This window comes from Aquarana catesbeiana, linkage group LG06 (assembly GCF_042186555.1).
Source record: "Aquarana catesbeiana isolate 2022-GZ linkage group LG06, ASM4218655v1, whole genome shotgun sequence".
In the NCBI taxonomy this organism is placed as follows: domain Eukaryota; kingdom Metazoa; phylum Chordata; class Amphibia; order Anura; family Ranidae; genus Aquarana; species Aquarana catesbeiana.
The window spans coordinates 386,865,400-386,883,373 of NC_133329.1; the positions used below are offsets into that span (position 1 = coordinate 386,865,400).

At 44.3% G+C, this 17,974-nt stretch overlaps 1 protein-coding gene across 3 annotated transcripts in view; it reads left to right on the forward strand.

Annotated features, from left to right (window-relative positions):
• Positions 1-17,744, forward strand: part of LOC141147812 (uncharacterized) — a 34,974-nt gene extending 17,230 nt beyond the window's left edge. For 2 of the 3 annotated variants that reach the window (XM_073634983.1, XM_073634985.1), the window contains one exon: positions 14,139-17,744. In XM_073634983.1, coding sequence (XP_073491084.1) covers positions 14,149-15,168 — 1,020 coding nt within the window. In that variant the 5' untranslated portion in view covers positions 14,139-14,148 and the 3' untranslated portion in view covers positions 15,169-17,744. The remainder of the gene's footprint in view (positions 1-14,138) is intronic. The other variant, XM_073634984.1, reaches the window with a different exon arrangement.
• Positions 17,745-17,974: the final 230 nt, after the last annotated feature.

Below are 17,974 nucleotides of genomic sequence, written 5' to 3' on the forward strand. Positions count from 1 at the left end.
AGCAAAGAAAGATACTCACAGTGATTTGGAGGGGTTGAATAAGAGGATGCTGTATGTGCTAGGGGGCTCTTTGGGAGGGGAGAGGATTTGTGCTAGGAGAGGGGGGTTGAATATAAAATTGGACCCCCCAGCACAAATCCTCTCTCCTCCCAAAGTGCCCCCTAGCACATACAACATCCTCTTCCGGCCCCCCAAATCACTGCGAGTATCCTTCCTTGATAACTTGCCCCCCTTCCCCCCTTGTTCAAAGAGATGCTGGCTGCTATTAAGGAGACAATCATGGTGTCTGGGATCCCAGGCACCTCACTATAGATTCAGGGCTTTTGCCCAAAGTGCCCACGCTAGTGCCCCCTGTCAGGCAAGTTAGTGGAGCCAAGTGCCAGAACTTTTTTCGGGGCCAGTTCACATCACAAAGGAACGCGCTGTGCATTCCTGTGTGATTCCCATGCCTTCCAGGTGCTATGCGATTTCAGCCTTTTCATTTGAATGGGCTGACAATGTGCTTGTCTTCACCAAAAGTTGTGCATGCTCTACTTTACCAAAGGGTTTGTGACAGAACTGGGAAGAGTACTTATGCTGGTATGGGAGAAAGAGAATTTGTGCCGGGGAGGATGGGGGGGAGGAATTGATCCAGGATGGGGGGAGGGGAATGGGCTGGAAGGGAGGATTTGGGGGAGAGGATCTGTGCTAGAAGTGGGGAGAGGATTTTTGCTGAAAGGGGGATTGGGTAAGGGTGGATTTGTCTTGGCAGGATTTGAAGAGACGTCCTTCTCATTGCACCTCATCACTAATACGGGTGCGATGTGAAGGAGGTCCCAGTGCAGTTGTAGACAGTGGGGGCGGGGGGTTGCATTGTGGAGGGGAGAGGGTGGCAGGAGGACAGTGGGGTGGGAGGCACCAAAATGCACATTCACCCATGTAGACAAAATCCTTGCACCAGGCCTGCTGGTACTAATAACCGCCGCCTACTCCATCCCCTCCCCTCCTGCCGCTGCTAGCCCAAAGCTGCCAGACTAATCGTCCATCTACGTCTCATATTCCTGAGGTCAGCGATGGGTATTCTGGTTCCCCTGTCATTGGTGGTCTGCTCACTGAGCTTGTCAGTAACATCCTGTTTAAAAGCCTGGCAGAAGCTGGGAGTGCAGGTCTTATATGTCGGTAGAATCTATAACATTTATAGCACTACCTAAATACAGGTGGAACACAGTGGTGGAACTACCAGGGTCACAAAGGTTGCACTTGCGACTCCGGCGTTCTACCACCGTGGGGGGGCCCAAGTTGTCATGAATGGGGGCACTGTGGTACCGTAGTAAAGAGCCCCCACAATGGGAGTAAAGGGCTCCTGGCCCAAAGGGAGGGGCCCCAAGACCAGAGGTTTCTTGCACCGAGGCCCTGAAGGTTGTAGTTATGCCTCTGTATAGCTGTAAACACTACACAGATATACACAAATTGTGATTACATCTGTCCTGTGTAGTGTATACAGCTATATACACCCCTTTCTTCCTTCCTGTTTATAGAGACCTTCCTCCATCATCACTGACTGCAGATATACATCATCTGTCCTGTTACTGTATATATAGCTGTATACAATAATAGGACAGATGATGTTGGAGGAAAGTCTCTACATACAGGAAGGAAGGTGGGTGTATATAGCTAGCTGTATAAAGGACAGATGTATACCTGCATACCCTGATCTGTGAGGCTGAGCTATATACCCTGATCTGTAATGCTGAGCTGTATATTCTGGTCTTTGAAGCTGAGCTATTTACCCTGATCTGTGAGGTTGAGCTATATACCCTGGTCTGTAATGCTGAGCTATATACCCTGGTCTGTAATGCTGAGCTATATACCCTGATCTGTAATGCTGAGCTATATACCCTGATCTGTGAGGCTGAGCTATATACCCTGATCTGTGAGGCTGAGCTATATACCCTGATCTGTAATGCTGAGCTATATACCCTGATCTGTGAGGCTGAGCTATATACCCTGATCTGTGAGGCTGAGCTATATACCCTGATCTGTGAGGCTGAGCTATATACCCTGATCTGTGAGGCTGAGCTATATACCCTGATCTGTGAGGCTGAGCTATATACCCTGATCTGTGAGGCTGAGCTGTATTCTCTGTCCTGTGATTCTGGGGCTGTATACTCTGTCCTGTGATGCTGAGCTGTATACTCCTGACACCATCGGTGAAAGCAAATGGTATACAGGGGACGAAGTGGGTGGATTCTATACGCGGTGGGGCTTATGAGAAGTGGGAGGGACCAAAAAGGAAGGGTGGGGTCTGGCGCCCCCCATCCTAAAACTTCACCAGCCACCACTGCTACAGAGTCTCCTGAGGAGCAATTTTCCTTTGGAGATTCTGAACTAAAACGCCACCTACTAGATGGATGACAAGCTGCATCTGGCTACACATGGGACAACTGTCTGAAAAGTAGGATTGTCCCAGCAAATTCAGGTCCCCAAATGTTGATCTGGATAATGGAATGCTTGTGGAGAAACCAGATGTGTCCCTACTCAAAAAGGAACCTCTCCCTGCAAGAGTGCCAGACTCTTCCTAACAAAATGGAGTCTCTGTCCCTCACCTCACCACTCGCTCTAGGTGCACCCAAATTATGTGGGCATCCTAATATATAGAGCCCTACCACCAAAATGGCTGCCCAAGGTCACCAAAATGCAGCATCCAATGTGTTTCCTTTGGAGATTCTGCTCTAAAACCCCATCTACTAGATGGAGGACAAGCTGTACCTGGCTACACATGGGGACAACTGTCTGAAAAGTAGGATTGTCCCAGCAAATTTAGGACAGTTGGTAAGTATGCATTTTTGCTCTGGATCAGCTTACTGATAGTGACAACAGCGGACCATGTCTGCGCAATGTGGGTTGACATGGCTGATTGTAGTCTCCATTGGGAATGCATATGCCAGGGTTACAATGTGCCACACTGTGCACCACATATCCCCCATCCTAACTTTCTCTGCAACACAGCATGAACCACTGATTCCTGGAAATCCCTCCAGCCACTGGCAATCCCAGTAACATCAGTCCAGTCTCCTCTGAAATGGGCCCAGCCTGTGTTGGGGACACTTTCCAGTTCATCGCTGTTCAATGCATATAAGGGACAGCAAACTTATAACAAGAACACATTTGAAGGGTATAGACCATGCTACACAGAACATTACAGAACAACATACAGTATTATACACAAACTAAATAGCTTGATGGATAGGTTCACCTTTAAAAAAAATGATACATGCATATTTATATGCAGGTAAAAAAATGTGCATTTATTGTTATTTTTTTAAGGAGACTGCAGAGCATTGCATCCACAATCAGCAGATCATAGGAATGTCCAGCACCTGCAGACTCTCAGCATAGCTGTCTGCCCGTACCCCTCAGTTACCTGAGAGGAGGAAGATCAATGGACTACAAGGACGCTCATCAGTGCCGCCTCACAACTCATTGAAAACTACAAGCCATCAGCTACAATGGTTGACGTTACTTGTAGGCATTCATTCACAGGACACTCACAGGGCCGTGTGGGCAAAGCCCCACTGCACTGTTATCAAATAGTGACAGGAGGTGCAGGGAGCAGATCCTGGCTCACTGTCATGGTGGGTGTTTAGTGTGGGGGGAGCTACCGATGCTGAAACATGTTAAAGTTGCACCCTAAAAATATGAACTTATTCTTTAAGATGATAGAGGGAATTTGAGATGGGACTTTAAAGGTGCCAACACAATTGAATTCAAAATTTTAATTTAACACATTAAAATTGGATATAAAAAAAATCAAAACAGTATCCATACAATCTTGTACAATGGTGATGCAGTATTTTCTCTCAACATGTTTTGCCAGACTATGTCTTCTTCAGGATATTAAAAGTTAATACTGTAAGTGGAATCACTAAAGATTCAAAAGGCAATGCATTAGTTCATATAAACATAAACAAAAAACATTATGCAGCAGGTGATTATACATTCTATTTGTATATAAAGTAATCTTATCACACAAAACTGTATGCAATATCACTTTCCCTTAGGCTTATGCCGTGTACACATGGTCGGAAGTTCGATGTGAGCTTGTTGTTGGAAAATCCGACCGTGTGTATGCTCCATCGAACATTTGTTGTCGGAATTTCCGACAACAAATGTTTGAGGGCTGGTTCTCAAATTTTCCGACAACAAAACTTGTCGGAAATTCGAAGCGTGTGTACACAATTCCGACACACAAAATTCCACGCATGCTCAGAATCAAGCAGAAGAGCCGCACTGGCTATTGAACTTAATTTTTCTCGGCTCGTCGTACGTCTTGTATGTCACCGCGTTCTTGACGTTCGGAATTTCCGACAACATTTGTGTGACTGTGTGTATGCAAGACAAGTTTGAGCCAACATCCGTCGGAAAAAAAATCCATGGTTTTGTCAGAATGTCTGATCGTCTGTACGTGGCATTCATGTACACGGGACGTTTTTACAACCTCTCCTGAATGATTTAACTGGACAGATAGTAACTGACATTTAAACTGTCAGTTTTGCCACGTTTACATGCGGCATTTAGCTGCGTTTTGCTCAACTGCCTAGAAACTACTGTAAACGACCCTATGTACATAGAGGAGAGTTCAGGGGCAGTTGAAAAAAATGCCCAACTGCTCCTAAACGTCCGTTTAGCAGCAGCAGTGTACATGAGGCCTTAGCGCACATATAAACATCAAATTTCATGTACAGATTATCCATACACATGGGTAGCTGTTACTATTCAGATTACACATAAATAACACATAATATACCTTGTCTACCAAAAGAGAAAAAACATTAGCAGCGCTAGACAGGTGTATTCAATGAAATAATCCCAAAACAAATATACACCAAGTCCTAGAATTGTTCACATCTCTTGAATAGGGCAGGGGAAGCTTTTCAAATTCACTCCAGAAATCGCCTTCCTCTGACGAAGTCTATGATGAAATGCGTTAGGGTGTGGCCACGCGGCTACAGGGTCGGTCAGCGAGAGTGCAGCTCAACCCCTGATCACCGTTAGCTGAGCTTCTACGATCGGTGAAAGCAATACTCACAGGCTGACATGTTACCTATATGCTTTTAAAGTTTCTTTTTAACATTGTAAGTGTATTTGTCTAGGGGGAATGTATTCTTGAAGGAATAAACTTATGTAGTACCCTCTAGTGTGTTAGAAGAAGTAGTATGGCTAGGATTTTTTGATAGAGTAGGTAAATTTCCAGGCTTCGCTGGCAGCCAAGCATGGGTGTGTTTTGAACTAGATTTGGAGTAACTCAGGGCAGAGCTGGATGACTCACAGGCAGCATCACCAAGACCTCCCACTTCTTTGCAGAATGTTCTGGTATATGGAAGGGAAGGAGGAGAGGTGGAGCTGCCTGAGATGTTCTGAGGAGCCCTGACCAATCCCCAACTTGGATTGGCAGAGGGCAGGCCTCCTTAAATACCCAGGGTCAGCCCAGCTGGGGGAGGAGTTGTTTGGGAGGAAGCTGGAGATGGATTGCTAGGTTGTCGGGCATTTAAGGGAGCTCCCCAGTCTGGGGGGGGGAGACCTTGGGCCTGGGCGTGAACAGGACCTTCTAAGAACACGTGTAGGTGTCCTGGACAGGAGGCACAGGAGGAGCAAGGGAGGACAGTAGGAGAGAGCACTGCCGGGCAAGTCTCCAGGGAGGAACAACAGGTCACATTCAGGAGGGCTGGTGAGTGATACACAATCAGAAGGACTGGGGAGGCACATCTGAGAGGACTGGGAGATTGCAGTCTTGGATGGGTGCAGAGCTTGAGGAGTGGACTGTGATGACACGGGCAGCCAAGAGGGCTGGCAGGGCCTGAAGATATGGTAATGGACTCAGTAGCCATGTGGACAGCTAGCACCAGGACTACCTACTACATTGTTGCTACACCAAAGGAGCCTGCGGTCCCTGCCTGCAAAGGGCATTTGCTAAGGCCTGGCTGAGCCAGTGTCAGGTCTAAATATCAGTGCTAGCTGGTCCTGGAAGAGCAAGCAACTGATGTGTTGGAGATGTTAAGGAGAGACAGTCTGTAAGAAAATGTTGTGCTGGAGCTGAAGTGTGGAGGAGTATATACAGAAAGTGTGTATACTGTATAAGTTGAGTACAAATACATTGTACTTCAATCAAGTGGGCATCCCATACTCCCTTGCCCCATCCAAGTTGAATACCCCTCAACAAAATAATAAACAAAGTTCAAGGCCTGGTTTTCTGCCTGAGGGTGAATGTGAACTGTGTGCCTGGCTGGGCAGGGTGAGAGACGGACCACAACACTCAGCAGCACTAGCTTAAAGTGGATGTAAACCCTCACATATACCCAGTGAAGGGAACAGCCTCAGATGATACACAGGCATGAAACAAATCTCCCTACATAAGCTGTCTTCAGCTTTATATATTCTTTAGAATTTTCAGATCATGTTATGAGATTTTATCTTCCTGTCCAGCACTGCAGTGAAGCCTGGACATCCAGCCAAGACAGCTGATTGGAGGAAAGGCACACATCCCCTCACCTCATAAGTAGGGACTTTCAGATCTGTTCGTTGAATGGTTCAGCACTCTGTTAATCTATTTATAGAATCCTCTCCAACTCAGGCTGCTTTTATTTCAGTTGACTGAGAACTCAGAAGTTATCAGGCTGATAACAGGGGAACGGAGCAGGAAAAAGTTATGGGACATAGCGCTTTGAAGAGTAATAAGAAAACACTGCAGATATATGTGCCCAGCTCAAATTTTATGAATCGGGTTTACATCCACTTTAACAGATATCTCTATAACTATACAATACAAATCAAACTCAAACTTCAGCTTTAAAGCACAACTCCAGGAAAACAAAATGTCCTCTATTGCAAAGGGTCTAGAAGGGAAAAAACATTTTTACTTGTCTGATCCCCCACTAAGGGCTACCTCCACCTTTTAGGGCTCGTCCTCACTAGCAATCCAGGGGTAGTGAGCCACGTCTTTACCGCCATCCCAACCATTCCCAATTTAGCTGTAGAGGCTGTGGCCGGGGGTGTAAACATGCCATGGTCGTGAGGCTTTACTTCATGGCCATGGCAGGGACTATATCCCCTGATGTTTTTGGTGGGCATAGCATGACCTATGTAAATGAATGGGGCTGCTCTGTAAACTCCCCACAACCGCATGCAGTGCAGGGTTCAAGTAGTTAAAGAGTAGCTCCACTTTTGTTGGGAAAACACCCCCCCCCCCGGTGATTTATTTACAATCCAAGAATTTTGACAAACTTTGTTGCAGATTCCTACCTTTTCTTATTCTGGAGAAATCCATGTGTGTTTGTCTGTGTCCATTTGCAAAAGTGAATCTAATATGAGTGGCTTCTTGATTATCAACCAGCTGCTGCACCTGCAAAGCTCTAAGGAGGGAAACTACAGGACCTGCTTCCCTCTAGATATGATTTCCCATTGGGAGGATCTCACAAAAAAATGACATTTTTGTTGCAGGGGATTCCTGAAATCCAGCTTGTATCTTAGTGCAGAAGTCTGAGAAAAAACACAAACACAAGAGCAGGAAATGACATAGAACTCCTCCAGGTAGCCATATTACATTGCATTTTACATACAATTATGGAGCTGAAGATTGAAAAGGAAAGGTCATTTTTAATATTCAATTACAATATGACTTGTATGACTTGTGTTGCAAATGTATACGCTATATATTTCTTTTCTTATTTGCTATTTTTTTTTTTTCACGAAAGTGGAGTTACCCTTTAAGGCAGCTGGTGAGGAGACGATACATTGCCCCCTCACTGCCTGTCAAATGCTCTCTAAAGAGTGATCCGAATGCAAATCGCTCCTTAGAGACCAAAGCAAAAAGCAAGTGTGAATGAGCTCTTAGAACATGTTACATAATTAGGGTGCATATGGGTACATTAATTATGTTCTTGCAAAATGTGGAGGTGAAGAATAACTAAAGTCAAACTTTTTTTTTTTTGGATAGAGAGAAGAGGGATTGGAACATCTGTCAGGTTTTTATTGCTGTCTGTGTCCTCATTAACTACTTGCGGACCGCGTGCCGTCATTATATACAGCGGCTGTTTGACGTTGAATACCGGGGCTATGGCAGCAGATAGTAGATAGCTGCCATAACTCCGGTATCTTTTTAAACAGAGGGCGGTCCGCATTCAGATAAAAGTGGTCTCTGTGACTGATTCACCGCAAGATTACCTTTATCGGCGGCGGGAGAGGTGCCCAACCCTTCCGCTGCTCCCCGGTGGTCTCCGCCACTTAACGGAGACATCGGTAAGTTTACGGATCATTTACCGGATTTACGGGTTAACGGTAAATGGGCACTGACAGCGGCCGTTTACCACGTGATCGCTCCGTCAAATGACGGAGCAATCACTTGTAAACAAACTGGCGTCAGGTTCCTCTCTCTCTCTCTGTACCATTAGGTACAGTGTAAGCTTAGAGGGGAGAGATCGGGTGCAGCAGCGCTGCGGGCTGGATCTGTAGTGCCCACAACACTGATCTGTGCCCATTGCAGCCCCATCCAGCCATCCATCCATCCATGCTCAGCCATCCATGATGTCATACTCATCCATCAATCCATTCATGCTCAGCCATCCCTCTGTCATACTCATCCAGCCATCCATGCTCAGCAATACTCATCCATCCATGCTCAGCTAACCATACTCAGCAATATTCATCCATCCATCTACCCCCATCCATACTCAGCCATACTCAGCCATACCCATCCATACTCATTCATGCTGAGTCATCCCATCCATACTCAACCATCCACATTTATGGCTCAACCATCCCAATCCACGGCTCATCCATCCCCATTTATGTTCATCCATGCCACTACAGTGCCTCACAAAAGTGTAATAGGTAGTCAAATTAGATTTGAAATTTATGCCCCGAGAACACCTGACGGTGCTCCCTGCATGTGGGGTCTCTGTATGTGGCCTGGCTGTGGAAAAGTCTCCCGCATTTGGTATCGCCATACTCAGGAGTAGGAGAATCTATTTTGGGGTGTAATTTTTGGTATGTATATGTGTTAGAAATATTGTATAAATGGACAACTTTGTGTAAAAAAAAAAAAATGTGTTTTAATTTTCTTTCCACATTTTCCAAAAATTTGTAGAAAAGCATGACATGTTCAAAAGACACATTATGGCTCATAGATTATACGTTGGGGTGTTTTTTGGGGCGTTTCCATTGTCCTGGTGCTCCAGGGCCTTCAAAAGTGTAAGAGGTAGTCAAGAAATTATACAGTGCCTTGCAAAAGTATTCACCCCCTTGGCATTTTTCGTTTTGTTGCCTCACAACCTGGAATTAACATGGATTGTTTGAGGATTCGCATCATTTAATTTACAGAACATGCCCACAACTTTGAAGATTTTTTTTTTTTGTTATTGTGAAGCAAACAAATAGGACAAAATAACAGAAAAAGTCATAACTATTAACTACAAGTGCATAACTATTCAGCCCCCTAAAGTCAATACTTTGTAGAGCCACATTTTGTGGCTATCACAGCTCCAAGTCGCTTTGGATAAGTCTCTATGAGCTTGCCACATCTTACCACTGAGATTTTTGCCCATTCCTCCTTACAAAACTGCTCCAGCTCCTTCAAGTTGGATGGTTTGCGCTTGTGAACAGCAATCTTTAATTCTGACCACAGGTTTTCTATTGGATTGAGGTCTGGGCTTTGACTGGGCCATTCCAACACATTTACTTGTTTCCCCTTAAACCACTCAAGTGTTGCTTTAGCAGTGTGTTTTGGGTCATTGTCCTCCTGAAGGTGAACCTCTGTCCTAGCCTCAAATCACACACAGAGTGGTACAGGTTTTGCTCAAGAATATCCTTGTATCTACTACCATCCATCTTTTCCTCAACTCTGACCAGTTTCCCAGTCCCGACTGCTTAAAAACATCCCCCCAGCATGTTGCTGCCACCACCATGTTTCACTGTGAGGATGGTGTTCAATGGGTGATGTGTTGGGTTTGCTCCAGACATAGCGTTTTCTTTGATGGCCAAAAAGTTCAATTTTAGTCTCATCAGACCAGAGCACCTTCCTCCATACATTTTGGGAGTCTCCCACATGCCTTTTCACAAACTCAAAACCTGCCATTTTGTTTTTTGCTGAAAGCAATAACTTTCTTCTGGCCACTCTGCCATAAAGCCCAACTCTATGGAGAGTACGGCTTATTGTCATCCCCTGTACAGATACTCCAGTCTCTGCTGTGGAACTCTGCAGCTCCTCCAGGGTTAACTTAGGTCTCTGTGCTGCCTCTCTGATTAATGTCCTGTTGTGCCATGTTCTTTCCATTTTGTTTAAGATAGATTTGATGGTGCTCCTAGGGATCATCAAAGATTTGGATATTTTTTTATAACCTAACCCTTACTTGTTCTTCTCAACAACATTGTCCCTTACTTGTTTGGAGAGTTCCTTGGTCTTCATGGCAGTGTTTGGTTAGTGGCGCCTCTTGCTTAGGTGTTGCAGCCTCTGGGGCCTTTCAAAAAGGTGTGTATATGTAATGACAGATCATGTGACACTTAGATTGCACACAGGTGGACATCATTTCACTAATTATGTGACTTCTGAAGGTAATTGGTTGCACCAGAGCTTTTTATGGGCTTCATAACAAAGGGGGTGAATACATACGCACATGCCAATTATCATTTTTTTCTGAAAAATAGCTTTATGTATATATTTTTCTAATTTTACTTCACCAACTTAGATTATTGTGTTCTGATCCATCACATATAATTCAGATTTAAAAAAACATTGAACTAAAGGCTTTAATGTAACAAAATAAGTAAAAAGCCAAGGGGTGAATAATTTTGCAAGGCACTGTATGTGTAATGTTTTGCTCCTAGAGCGCCTGATGGTGCTCCCTGCATGTTGGGTCTCTCCTATGTTGCCACGCTGTGTGAAAATTTGTGGTATGCATATGCTGTGTGTGAGAAATAACCTGCTAATATGACAATTTTGTGAAAAAAAATCTTGATTTTGCAAAGAATTGTGGGAAAAAATTACAACTTAAAAAAACTCACCATGCCTCTTACTAAATACCTTGTAATGTCTACTTTCCAAAAAGGGGTCATTTGGGGGGTATTTGTACTTTCCTGGCTTGTTCGGGTCTCAAGAAATGAGAGAGGCCGTCAGTACTTCAGGTGTGATCAATTTTCAGAGATTAGCACCATAGCTTGTGGACTCTATAACTTTCACAAAGACCAAATAATATACACCAATGTGGGTTATTTTTACTAAAGAAATGTAGCAGTATAAATTTTGGCCAAAATGTATGAAGAAAAATTACTAATTTGCAAAATTTTACAACAGAAACGAAGAAAAATTCAATTTTTTTAACAGAATTTTCAGTCTTTTTTCTTTTATAGCGCAAAAAATAAAAAACCCAGTGGTGATTAAATACCACCAAAAAGCTCAATTTGTGTGAAAAAAAGACAAAAATTTCATATGGGTACAGTGTTGCATGACTGAGTAATTGTCATTCAAAATGTGAGAGCACCGAAAGCTGAAAATTGGTCTGGTTAGTTAAGGGGTTTAAAGCGGAGGTCTGCCGAAAAAAAAAATATTAAAAGCCAGCAGCTACAAATACTGCAGCTGCTGACTTTTAATATATGGACACTTACCTGTCCAGGGAGTGCACGATGTCGGCAGCCAAAGCCGATCTGTCCGTCGGTTCTCGGCTGCTGCCGCCGCCATCCTTGGTAAGGGAATAAGGTAGTGAAGACGTGCAGCTTCACTTCCTGGTTCCCTACTGCGCATGCGCGAGTCGTGCTGCGCATCCTCACTGGTCCCTGCTGTGTTCTGGGACCTGTGTGTCTCCCAGAATACAGCGGGGGAGGACAGAGTAGGTGCCGGAAGTGGCATAGGTCACCGCGAATGCCGCGGTGATCTATGCCAGGAAGTGGGAGCAAATACCTGTAGTAGACAGGTATCTGCTCCCTCCTCCCCCCTGAAAGGTGCCAAATGTGACATTGGAGGGGGGGGGGGGGGATCCTAAAAGTGGAAGTTCCATTTTTGGGTGGAACTCCACCTTAAGTGCCCAAGTGGGTAAGTGGTTAATTTATCTTATATGAATGTGTTCCTGTGCACTCTTGTTTAGTAGGGGTTGGGACATATTTTTATTTTCTCCTCCATCTGCTTGCCCTCTAACATTCAAGTGTGTTCTGGCTTCTGTCTGTTTGACTCCTTCCAGAATCCTCAAGGTCAGACTTGGAGATGGGGAACTGCCATTACTATATTGTTGTAGGTAACTAGTGGTGTCTGAAACTGTTACTTTCCAGAGATCTTGGGACAACCTAACCTACACATTGCTAATTTCACTAGGATGTCCATTCTTGGGCCCACCCTTCTCTGGTCATATGCGCCCTGATTGATTTTTGAGGCCACCCAGCATACAGTATTGATGGGGCACAAATTGTGGCAGGCTAGGATGAGCCCACTGGAGAGTTGGGAGACCAGAGCATTGCTACAATCCCCCACCTAATGCCAATAACCTGTAGCAACCAATTAGCATGTACTGGTCTGGCTTGAGTGAAGTGACTTCTGATTGCATATTTAAGCAAAACGAAGAACATCTGCCCTGGGTAAAAAATGTGTAGGCTGTTAGTGCTGAGTTTCTCCTAATGCCACTGACTGAGAACAGCCTGCAGATCAGGAAAGTCAAGTCAGATCTTCTGATTTGTATGCTTCTTCCAGATGAGGCCCTCAGAGTACAGAAGGGATTTAATCAGTATGAGAGCCAAGCAACATGCATTTTGAGAAGTTGGTTATGATAAGATTTGCTGGTTTTAATTTTTCACCCTTTCTAGGGATGGTAGGCACTGCTGATTTTTTATTTTTATTTGTTAGATTGTAGTTGTCTTAATGTATTACTAAACCCAGGACCCTGCATTCACTATATCTGATCTCCCACAGTACATGGAAATGCAATTCTTTAGTAAATCTAAATGGCTAAATACCTTTTCTCATTAGCAGTGTATATAGCAGTCTTGTGACTTCTACAGTGTTTCCCTGAAAGTAAGATCTACTGTTATTTTCTAAGAGGGCTGCAATATAAGCCCTACCCTGAAAATAAGCCCTAGTTTAAAATGCTTGTAAAATCCTATAATCTGCTCTATTACAGTAGTATATAATGTACAATGTGTTTCTGTAATATAATTGTGTCATTCCCGTGACCCATTTGTCACAATTATATAATGTACAATGTGTGTTTCTGTAATATATTACTGTAATAGAGCGGATTTTACAAGCATTTTAACTCGGTTCACACTGGGGATTCCTGACAGGCAGGGAGGGAGACAGAAGACAGCATATTACATGGTAAGACCTACCCCAAAAATAAGCACTACTGTCCTTTTATTTCCAAAATTAATAGAAGACCCAGTCTTATTTTCGGGGAAACACGGTATCAGTATTTGGTTAAAGCATGTAGTAGTTTTCCTTCTCCTCCGACTGTTCTGAGGCTGCAGTACCCCTGACCCTCTATCTGGACAGTACTGATTGGCCCTGTGCTGATCACATGCACCCTCCCAAGAGAAACTCTAGCAATGCACACAACTGAGTATGTGCAGAGTTCACCCCAAGGCTCTGTACTATCAGCTTGTGGACTGTGGAAGAAGGGGAAGATAAGAGAAGACAGGATTTTTTTTTCTCCACGATACAGAGGATTAACCACCTTAGGTTCCACAGTGAGTAGAACACGCATGCTTTACTGCATAGAAGACTGATTTTACTGTTGTGGGTTTGGTAACACTTTAACTTTTAAAGAGCATACCTTGGCACAGATTTTGTCAGTAGCTGACACTTTAGAACTACAAATGAAGTTGGTGCTGGAAGATTTCTGCTGCCCAGTGCTGTGATAGCTAAACTGTATGTTCCTTGTTCAGACCTATGTAATACTCAGCAGTTGTCACTGACTGGGGGCTCCCTCTGAGGAAATGGGTAATATCCCTACTCGTGGCTGCAGCCTAACATACTGTAATGACCTGGGGGGCATATACTTTCCCCCGTTTTTCAACCCAGTTCCCCCCTTTAACTAGAGTGGTGTTTTTGTTTTTTTGTAAAATCTAAATGGCTTAACTGGTTAATGGGTGGATATCTTAATTGTATTTGTTTCTCTTCCTTCCAGCAGCTCAGCTATGATTGTCCCAAAGAGCAAAAGCAAAGCAGATTTTTGTGGCGTAGACAAGTATTACTATATTGTCAGGCCAGACCTTAATTGTTACATGAGATCAACAAACTTTAATCATGGAGAAGAGCTGGAGATCTTCAGCTTGCACCCATCCTGCAGGAATGGAGATCATTACTTGGCCTATGAGGATGACCACTTCTACATTATCAAGTCAGACCACTATCGTCGAGTTACAAACATGAACAAAGATGAAAGTGCAATTGTTTATAGCCTACACCCTAACTGTCAAGGGGGCAGTCATTATTGTTCCGCTTTTGGACACTTCTATATCATTTTTCAGGACCGAGGGGTCTATCGCCGAACAAAGAACATGAACAAAGATGAAGCGGGTGAAGAATTCACGCTACACCCGGAATGCAGAAATGGCCTTTATTATTTTGGTATGAAAAATCACTACTATTTTGTGAATCCTGAAGACCAATGGGGAGGGATTAAGTACACAAGATGTACCAACTTCAACAAAAACGAGGGTGTTGAAACCTTCTCGTTCCATCCCAGCATCTACAGCTTTCTGCCTGGAGGTCTGGCTATTGCCAAGGGCCCATCTTTTGGTGAGTGGGTGTGCATCAAGAGCATTTACAATGACTCCCAGACCCCCCTTGAATGGAAGAATCAGGTTGCCAAGAAGGTTGGATATGAGAAGGAGAAGATGTCCAGTATGGAGCACAACTGGAAAGTATCAGCAACTGTCTCGGCTGAGACAGGAGGATTGGCTGCTTTGATCACTAAGGTCCAGTTTTCCCTTACAGCTGAATACGGTGGCTCTAGTACAAACACAGAGAAAGAGAATTGGAATGAGGTCACTGAAGTTGAAGAGAAAATAACACTCACTGTGAAGCCACAACAAAAAGTCTACTTCTTTGTCTACCAGATGGGCTTGGGAAAAGAGCCTGTGCTACATTGCCATTACATGAGAATTCTTGACAAGCCTTCTCCACCTACCGATAACCCCCTTCCACATGCATGAAATTAGTTCTGGATTTCCAATGTTGATGTGGCTTCAGTCACTCCTATTAGCACTGTACCATTAAAGTGGACCTGTACTCGTTTTCATACTGAACAATGTAAGGCTTTCACAGGAGAGACTTTGGGCAGGTTGTACTTGCTTTCCTTGTGGTCAATGCTCTGCTGCCATACCATCTGAGATTCCTGTGTACAATCCTGACTTTCTAACAAGTGAATACTTGCTCAGGGCTGTGGAACATTCTTGTTTTCACTGTTTGCCCACCTGGCAGGGGTGTTGCTAGGTCTACAAAAGATCTGGGGCTAGAGCCCACAGCAGCGAAGTAAAGAAAGTCATGTATATAATATATGTGTGTGTATGTATGTGTGTATATATATATATATACACACTGTATATTACATATATTATCTTTACATCAGGTTTCCCAGAGAGCCCCCATTACATCAGGGTCCCCAGAGAGCCCCCCTTACATCAGGGTCCCCAGAGAGCCCCCCTTACATCAGGGTCCCCAGAGAGCCTCCCCCTTACATCAGGGTCCCCAGAAAGCCTCCCCCCTACATCAGGGTCCCCAGAGAGCCTCCCTTTTACATCAAGGTCCCTAGAGAGCCCCTTTCAGGGTTCCCAGAGAGCCCCTCTTTACCACAGAGTCCCCAGAGAGCCACTCCTTACATCAGGCTCACCAGAGAGAGGGCAGGAAGTGAGATGATGTCATCTTTCTGCTGCCCGTGGCTGCACAGTGAGAGCAGAACAGTGGTGATGCAGGGTGGGTGGTGAGAGATGATGTCATCTCTCTGCTCTCTCTCCCGCCCGGCTCTTCCATGCTCTGGTGCTGCCCGACACACTTGCAGCCCAGCTGCAGAGAGGCCACGACCACGGCTGTCTCAGAGAGACTCGGGGCTATAGTCCCCAGATTCGGGGCTATAGCCCCAAAAGCCACCCCCTAGCAACGCCCCTGCCACCTGGGCATCAGGTGGTTTGGCTTTTTTTTTCGCCTTCTGTGGGAAGATAGGATGGGAAATGTCCTAACTTCCCACAGCTGCAAGTACTAGTATCCTAGTACCAGGATATCAGGGGTGGCAAGTGCAATCTACTTCCAAGTACTTTCTGTGAAGACATCCAGTTACTTTGCCCTGTATGACTAATGCCAAGGTTCACTTCAAAAGACATCTTTAAAATGGAAAACATTGGCAGTCTGAGAAAGTGGTAACCATTGCATTCGTACCATAATTCTGTTTATTTAATATGCTTTGAAATTGCATTTCCTATGTCCTGCTTAATTTTAAATTTTAAAGCATTCCACAAAACACAGCTGCATTTAAACTACAACATAATTATGTTATAACTTTTAGTGCAGTTACTTGTGTTTGCAAAATCTCACCCTACCCTGCTAGTGTTGTCTGTACCCCAGTTCAGCAAGATCTGTTGGCTGTCAGAATATTTTCTGTAAATTTTAATTTAGTCCAAATGAAGAGAGGTTGGTCTTTGTTCTGTGTTTTTGTTTTTTGTTTTTTTTCCCCTAAATTTTGTGCCATTTAAAACTGATCAGTTAACTGGTGAGAGCAATTTAGCAGAGAAAACAAATGGCTCCCTGTGAGGAAAGCCTAACAAATAGTATTAGCATCTTTTAGTGATCTCTGACACATGATGGAACATCTTGTGCTCACATGAGAGAATTGCTCCTACATGTTTAGTTTACATCTTAGTAGCCATTTCTGTTAGATAGCAACTAATCTTGCAATACTTCAACTATGAGCAACTGATCACTTCAAGATACTAATAGACATGTGCATTATGCCGCGTACACACGGTCGGACTTTTCGTCTACAAAAGTCCAACGGACGCCGACGGACTAAAGCTGGCTGGTAATCCGATCGTGTGTGGGCTTCTCCGGACTTTCAGCAGACTTTTTCAGCCTCAAATCCGACGGACTTTAGATTTGAAACATGCTTCAAATCTTTACGTCGTAACTACGACGGACCCCGAAATCCGCTCGTCTGTGTGCTAGTCCGACGGACAAAAACCCATGCTAGGGCAGCTATTGGCTACTGGCTATGAACTTCCTTATTTTAGTCCGGTGTACGTCATCACGTACGAATCCGTCGGACTTTTGTGTGGTCGTGTGTAGGCAAGTCCGTTCGTTAGAAAGTCTGCTGCAAGTCCGCCGAAAGTCCGCCGGAAGTCTGTCGGACAGGCTGTCGGACTTTTGTAGACGAAAAGTCCGACCGTGTGTACGCGGCATTAGTTTTCGTCCGAATGCATTTTCGTCCGAATTTCAGGTATTTTCGTTATCGTTTTAACAAACGATAACGAAAGTGCAGAATCCGAAAAACGAAAGATCCGACATAAACAAATGCTTTATTTTCGTTTTCATTGCTACAGCAGTTCGATATAGATAGGAGATTCGACATGATGATGACAATAACAATCTGTGTCCATCGAACCTCTGGTCGAATGTGCCTAACCTTAACTCTATTAGTCCAAGATTATTCTACATAGAGAGAAAAGATTCGATGTAGGGGAGAAAAGATAAATAAAAATAATGATGATGAATGTTATTGGCTGATTGTAACCAAAGAGAAGGAGCAGTAAAATAGCTAGAACTAAGTACACACGTACTTTGGCTTATGGTGTCTGTTGAAAGTTCTAAGAAGATTCGACGGAGCAGGTAAACTATACGGCGTCGTACAATTTAGCTGCTCCGTCGAATCTTCTTTGAACATTCGACAGACACCATAAGCCTTCAATGACAGATTCGACCACAAAAATGGAACTTCCGCTTTTCGGAACCCTTCCCCCTCCGGTGTCACAT